We start from the raw sequence: 7,532 nt of genomic DNA, 5'->3' as shown, positions 1-7,532 counted from the left end.
ACAATCATCCTCATAAAATAAATGAAAAAGCAGAAGAAATAGTCCGATGCTCACGGGAGCGTAGAAGGAGGGTCACAGGCGAAAGGAAAGAGACCATGTCAACATAAGTCAAAGGCGTGCTTGAATATTTCGACTCCTAAAAAGAAAACGACTACATATTACCTGGCAGCTACTTAATAAAGAAAAATCAAAAAGTAGTAAATTTAAAAAAAACAAAAATACTACACTGACTGTAAAGAAAATTTGCAAGTTGGTAGTGTTGCAGCTGCAGCAACTTATTACATGTTGCCACCTAGTAGTAAGACTTAAAGATGCTTCTTCTAACAGTGATCCTTAATCAATCCAAAGGGGGAGATAGAGATAGGGGTTGGTTTGTGTTTGTGGCCTTATGGGGTTGTTGTTGTTAAATACTAACATATACAGCTATGGTGAGAAGGACTGTAATAAGAGAGGAGAGTTGGAATAAAGAAAAGTCAAGTTAAACCGGTGGCTACTTAAGGTCAATGGGTAGTGAGAGAGGTTTTCTTCTACTGCCTTCCTTCCAAATTCAAGACGATTGACTCCAAATTTGTTGTATATAATTTCCTTTTCTTTTCATCTCCCCCTTCTCTCTCTTTCTTTCTCTCTGGGTTTTAATTCTTGAGCTTAAAGTGACCCAAAATGGCGGTGAGTCTTTAATAATTTTCAGCTTTTTTTTTGGTATTGTAGGGATAATTTTGGATGTGGGTATTGATTTATTTGTTGTGAAATTAGTTTCCTATATTTGTTCCTTGATTATTTACGGATGGAATTGCTGTGATTTTTTTTTCTTCTGTTTTTGTTGAATGGGTTTGGTTATGATTGATTTCATTTGTTTTGGTTTTCCATGTGTGAAGCTGTGTTGGTGTTGTTGATTCTAGTTTTGTAGAATTAACCATTTTCATTTCATCTCATTTGTTGAATAATCTTGTTGTTGGTGCTAATTTAAGTTCATGATAATGAATTCTGGTAGATTCTTGATTGAGTCTATTTGTAATCTGTAGTCATGTTGAAATTGCAGTCTTAGCTATTTTAGGGTAGTTGTTGTGATTGTTGGGGGTTTATAAAAGGCCATGTTGTGTTGTGTAAAACTTGAAACTGGCCAGAAATTCGGAACCCTCAGATACAAATCTATCTTGATAGATTAGTTAATACTGAGATTGCAATGGTATACTTGTCTTTGTTTCATCGCATTACTAGAAGCTTAATCGTTTCGTTTTTAAAAGAAAAAGTGTGAAATTGCTGAGTTAGTGTTGCTGGTTAGCTCATATATGGAATTGTTATGTCTTAGAAAGTTGTTTGTTTATCGGGTGTCATGACCTTCGGTAATAGTAGTGGAGCTCAATTGAATTATCAATCATCTCATGCATCAATTGAACGATACACAACTGTTGGGGTGTCTTGACTGATGCTAATTTATGTTATTAAGAACGGTTGGATATTAGAATGATGCTAATTTTTGTATTCATCGACAGCAAAAACCGCATGTACCTGAGTTTGGGAAGTGGCAAAATGGAGAGAATGGCCAATACACAGCATATTTCGATAATGCAAGGAAGGGTAAAACTGGAGGGAAGATGATTAATCCAAATGATCCCCAACAAAACCCAGAATCCTTTTCAAAAGAAACACCACCGCCTGCAGTAAAAGCTACTTCTTCTCAAGGTAGGTTTGAAACAAACACACATGGAGGTAAGAATCGTTCAACTGGGGAAAGTGAGGATATTAGGAGGCACAATGATTTTCCTTCACGCCAGGATCCTACAACACGTAGAGCCTCTGCAGATTCTCTTTCAGACCGTAGTGATGGTAGAGGAAGGTCTAGAGATAATTCAAGACAGGCTGCTCAGCGAGTTTCTGGACTTGACCGTGAAGGGATTGAAAAATCTCCTCGTCACCAAAGTTATCAGGCTAAGGTTGGAGAAACAGATAACTCGAGAAGGGCTGCACGGCAAACTGGTGGTCTTCCTGAACGCAGAGGGAGTAGTGGGTCATCTCCGTTGCCGGAAAGAAGACAAACTGAAAGTAACAATGGGGCAACTCCAAATACTACGCCTTCCAGAATGAAATCGGTAAGCTTTCTTCTTAATTCCTTACATGTTCCATGCTGTATTTATAGATAATTCTGTTTGAGCGTGCATATCTATCTATATGGTTTTCCTTCATAACACTGTACATTTGGATCATTTCTTCCCAATATATTTGGTAATACCAAATTCCAGCACTAGTCACTGTAGTTTTTCATCTTTCTAAATAGTTATTAAATAAAATTTCTCTGTTAAATAAGATGGATGTTTTTCACTTAAAAGTGATTATTTGTAGTTTACATAATTAGCAGTGTAGAAGGGCACTTGAACATTCTCATGGATTGCATTTGAGTTACACTACATATATCTGTGAGTTTCATTTAAAAATGATCTAAAGGCTGATTTCAAGAGAAGCTGTGCTCCTTGCAATGTAAATCATGATATATCAAGATATTAACCTGTTCTTGAACTTCTGGCCCCAACAGTCGAGTGTTACATGTTGGAATGATGCTGGGATTGACCATTAAATATCCCACAGCTAATTGATGTATGTTTTGCGTACCCACTTTTCAGAAAACATGTTACGCAGGCTAAGAATAAAGATTTTTTCATAGACTCAAAAGTTAATAGTCCGTTAGATAACATTTTACTTATGAAATCTTGATCAGAGTTGAGAACATAATGTACTTTCTGATTCTGCAGCCTGCAAATCCTTCAACTATACCAAGATTAGGTGATTGGGACGAGACTGATGCTTCTGGTGGTGAGGCATATACTGGTATCTTTGAGAGAGTGAAGGAGGATAGAATTGCTGAAAGGGCAAATGTGATTAGCATGCCAAGTCCTAATCACCAGTCACAGGAACGCGTCAATGCTAAGGTAACATTATTTGTGTATGGAACTTCTATTGGTCAGGTTCCTCACCTAACGGTTGGTTACTGCTTTGGTTTCTGCATCTTTTAATATTCTTCTGTTTAACTTTCAGATTCGATGCTGCTTCTTCTAAAGATCACCCATTGTTTAGTAATCATTCTTTCTATCACTACTTGTATGTCTGGTATGTGATTTTGTGACATAATAATTTGAGATTTTTTTCTTTGTGAGGAAACATTTTTGTTTTTCTTTTGTCGTCTCTTCTTCTGTTGTTTGTATTTGTATCCTCCTATGTATATGTCTTTTAAGTATGATATAGAAATATATTCTTTAGATAATTAAGTTTTAGGTATCGTAGTTGTTTCCACTCTTTTGGATCTACTGGGTATTTTACTAGTATTTGTTCGTAGCTATCTTGTATTAGGAACTGTATTAATTATTGTGATTGATGTAACGTTTCTCTTTTCCCCATTTTGTTTCTTGCTTGCGTACGATTCTTTGTTTCATGTTGCATTTTGAAACGTGCTATGGTGTATGCCGTTTTAGGTGTACGCCTTTGTGTGGACACCTTAATCACTTTTGAATGGATATCTTGTTGGGCTGAAAGGCGTGTTTTCTATCATTTTGTAAAGAAACAAGCTAATCTGACCCAAATCCCTTTTAACTTGATTCCTGACAGTTGCTTAGGTTTAAATTGCTTGTGCTTTCGACAATGCATACCAATTGGCCAGTGACAGCAGAAGTAGAACCATCAGCTTTTGATTTGTGATGCTGGCAACTAATTTGCACTGTATCTTTTCAGAAAACAATGAAGTAACTTGGATGTATGTTTTGCACTTGTCGCATGCTTGATGAGTTGTGGTGCCTTAACCTTACGGTTTGCCCTTACTGGCCTTCAAAGATTTCTCCTTTTATTCCCATCTTCTCCCAGGCCCCAAAGCCCCTGGAGCCTAAGAATTGAAGCACCCAGAAACAGACAGAACCGCTTAAACTGCCCATTACTTATATGTGATAGTTACGGTTAAGCCGTGCTGTACATATCAATAGTGCGTGCTTAAAGTGATCGTGCATACCATTTCCATCAAGATTCAGATGTGATGGACTTGTCTAAAGAGGCCGGATAAATTTCTGATGTGCATTTCTGAACCTTACCACCCAATCCAGCCATCTCTATGGCATGCTTGCAATGACATTATCTGCCGCGTGTACGAGCTCTTTTTTCGATATCAAGACTTGAAGACCACTTTATGATGGTCACATCACTTCACTTATCAAACAACTTTTATTTTTTCGTTCCCCCTTCTCTACACATTGAACGAAAGTAGAACTTATAATGGATGGCAAGAGAAAGGTTCTTGCTGCACAACTTGCATAACATTTCTTTTTATTTCATGTCCCATTTGAAACTAAAATATGTACAATTATTGACACAAAGCAAAAGCAAAAGAACGCGATATGGTGAGGTGACCCCCGCCTTACAAATAAGACTTGGTCTTTGTGGAGGCTTTTTCAGTTGTCTTTCTTTGGCTTTCAATGAAGAAGAAGTAAAAAGATTCTACATTGCCAGAAACAAATATTCAAAATTTCAAATGGACAACGTGAGAGATGTTAGAGATAAGAATGCAGCTGTGTAACTTAGTCAGCTGATTGAGTTCACATTGAGAATCATATGGCAATATTTACGGTCAGCTGAGTCATTGATATTTTGAATTTGTTTTCAGTCTTTGGATTCAGTTAGAGTCTGTAACTTATCTTGTTTCCATTATTCAGTATAAATAAGACTCTAATATCTCCACAAGTCTTGTAGAAGATATTCACCAAATATACACTTTTAGCTTGGTATCAGGCTCTAAGATCCAAGTTCACCTTCCGCAAATATCCTAAAAAAAAAAAAAAGTGAAGAACAAACACAACTGTCACAGAAACAGCTATGGCAGATACAACAAACGCTCTTAGACAAGTTCAAATACATCATCTTGTCACTTTGAAGCACACTGAAACAAACCACATACTATGGAAAGCTCAGTTCAAACCCATCTTAAAGGGTCATGGACTAACTGGATTCATTGATGGATCAAAACAAATCCCAGAAAGCACTCTCCCAGACAGTGATGAAATCAACCCTGCCTTCACTGCATATGAAGCACACGATGCGTTAATCATTGGTTGGTTAAACTCAACCCTTACACCAGAATTTCTCAGCGTTGTTGCAAAGCTAGATACTTCAAAAGCAATATGGGATACACTGGAAGCTGAGTTTGCGCCTAAGACGTTTGCTCACCAGATGAATCTCAAGAAGAAACTGCATAACTTGTCCAAAGGTAACAAGACTTTGAAATCTTATTTAAATGAAGCTAAACATTTGTTTGATGAACTTGCAGCAACTGGTTACACAGTTCCTGCTAATGCAATGAAGCAATCTATCTGTAATGGATTGAATCAGTCTTATGATCCAATAGTTACTGTGTTGGGTACTGCTGATAATATGGATATCCAGACTTTTAAGTCTCATCTCCTTACCTACGAGATGCGTCAGGAGAATCAACTGTCTCAGGAATCCCAACCCATAGCAAATCTTGTAACTGCGAGTACAACATCTTCCAGCAAAAATCAACCAAGGATGAACAACAATCAGCCCAGACGAAATTCACCTCCAAACAATAACAATCGTCGTCCACCTAACCAGCAACGTGGTTCTCCTCAATGGTATGTATACTGTCAGATATGCAAGAAAAGAAATCACACTGCAGATCGTTGTTGGTTTCGTTATGATAGGAGCAATGACAATCGCCAAAGGCCTGCTGAGGCTTATGTTGTCTTTCCTGACGCAACTAATACTCAGTGGGTCACAGATACGGGTGCGACAAATCATATGACTGTTGATGCTCAGAATTTGTGTATACCACATGAATATGATGGACCTGATCAAGTGAGAGTTGGTAATGGCAATGCTCTACAGATAGCACACATTGGTAACACTGAGTTCAATTCTAAACATTGAAATTTTGCTTTAAATAATGTATATCATGTGCCTCAGATCAAAAAGAATCTGCTATCTGTTCATCAATTTTGCAAGGATAACAATGTATATTTTGTGTTTCACACTAATTTGTTTGTTGTGAAGGACAAAATCACAGGGGCAACGCTGCTAACAAGAAGGAATGAGAATGGGATATATGTGCTGGATAGTGATGGTGGCGTGCAATCACCTTCAACCTTTCTTTCTGCAAGCATTCCAATATGGCACCAGCGGCTCGGGCATCCAATGCTGAGCACAGTTTCTAGTATTGTCAAAAAGTTTTCCCTTCCAGTTCAAAATAAAAGCTTTGGCTTCTGTCACTCTTGTCATATTAGCAAGAGTAGGCGCCTTCCTTTTACTCATAGTACTACCACTTATGATACTCCTTTAAGTCTTATTGTGTCTGACATTTGGGTTTGACAAAAAACATCTCGTAATGGATTTCGTTATTTTCTAATATTCATGGATGCTTATTCTCATTATACATGGATTTATCCTTTGGTTCAAAGATCTGCTGTTTTCAATATCTTCTCTCAGTTTCAAAAACAAATAGAAAACCTCACAGGCCACAAAATAAAAATCTTTCAATCAGATAATGCTTTGGAATACAAGAAACTAACTACATATCTAAGCAACTCAGGCATACAACATCGTTTCTCCTGCCCTCATACATCAGCTCAAAATGGATTAGCAGAACGAAGAATCAAATATATCACAGAGAGTGGTCTAGCTCTATTATATCATGAACATCTTCCAGAAGTTTTTTGGCCAGAGGCTTTTACCACAGCCTGCTATCTCATTAACAGGACACCAAACAAGTCGTCTAATAGCAAAACACCACTTGAGTTGCTCTTTGGAAAACAACCAGACTACCAATTTCTTCGTGTTTTTGGTTTCTTAGCATATCCATGCTTAAGACCATATAATGCCAACAAACTAGAGCCTAGGTTTCTCCCCTGCATATTCCTAGGATATAGTTCAGCTCATAAGGGTTACATATGTCTTCATCTACCATCCAACAGACAATATATATCACGACATGTTCGCTTTGAAGAAAACATATTCCCATTCTCTTCTTCCCTGGAGCGTACTCCCGAGGTAAGTTCTGACACTCATGCAACCAGTACTGATATTTTTGGGTCTTCTATATTCCCTCACAATCAATCAGTGACAGTGCAACCTCAGCATAATGTACAACCGACTGTTGTCCAGCCGATCACACCAGCAGTACTAAGGGATGTCACCCCTCAGCAGACTCGTGCAACATCACCTGTGTTACCATCACCTCCGGTCTCCCAAAACCAGAATGACAATGAGTCAGCTGAAGTTGTAGATGCTCCAGTACATACAATGATCACGAGAGCCAAAGCCGGGATTTCAAAGCCAATACAGAAACTATGTCTGACTGCGACCAAACACCCACTTCTTGATCAAGACTTCATGGAGCCTACCTGTTACTCTAAGGCTTGTCAAATACCAGAATGGCGTGATGCAATGGACGTGCAAATAAATGCTTTGATTCAGAATGGAACATACACCTTGGTTGAGTGCAAAGAAGGGATGAACATTGTTGGATCTAAATGGGTTTTTCGAAT

At 38.0% G+C, this 7,532-nt stretch overlaps 1 protein-coding gene across 1 annotated transcript; it reads left to right on the top strand.

Moving 5' to 3' along the window:
- Nucleotides 1-437: 437 nt before the first annotated feature.
- Nucleotides 438-3,396, top strand: LOC113282980 (RPM1-interacting protein 4-like). The gene is made up of 4 exons (XM_026532085.1): nucleotides 438-666; nucleotides 1,494-2,090; nucleotides 2,748-2,924; nucleotides 3,031-3,396. Exons 1-4 carry the CDS (start codon nucleotides 661-663, stop codon nucleotides 3,049-3,051), a joined length of 801 nt encoding a protein of 266 aa, XP_026387870.1. The 5' UTR covers nucleotides 438-660; the 3' UTR covers nucleotides 3,052-3,396.
- The last annotated feature ends 4,136 nt before the right edge of the window (nucleotides 3,397-7,532 follow it).

This window comes from Papaver somniferum, chromosome 5 (genome assembly GCF_003573695.1).
Source record: "Papaver somniferum cultivar HN1 chromosome 5, ASM357369v1, whole genome shotgun sequence".
NCBI lineage: Eukaryota > Viridiplantae > Streptophyta > Magnoliopsida > Ranunculales > Papaveraceae > Papaver > Papaver somniferum.
Note: the sequence above shows the minus strand (reverse complement) of the source record. Positions and strands in the feature narration are given on the sequence as shown.

Bases quoted from the DNA above. Each gene is read 5' to 3' on its own strand.
- LOC113282980 (XM_026532085.1), top strand. The intron at 2,091-2,747 runs GTAAGCTTTCTT...CTGATTCTGCAG, and splicing joins CGCCTTCCAGAATGAAATCG to CCTGCAAATCCTTCAACTAT. The intron at 2,925-3,030 runs GTAACATTATTT...TTTAACTTTCAG, and splicing joins AGGAACGCGTCAATGCTAAG to ATTCGATGCTGCTTCTTCTA.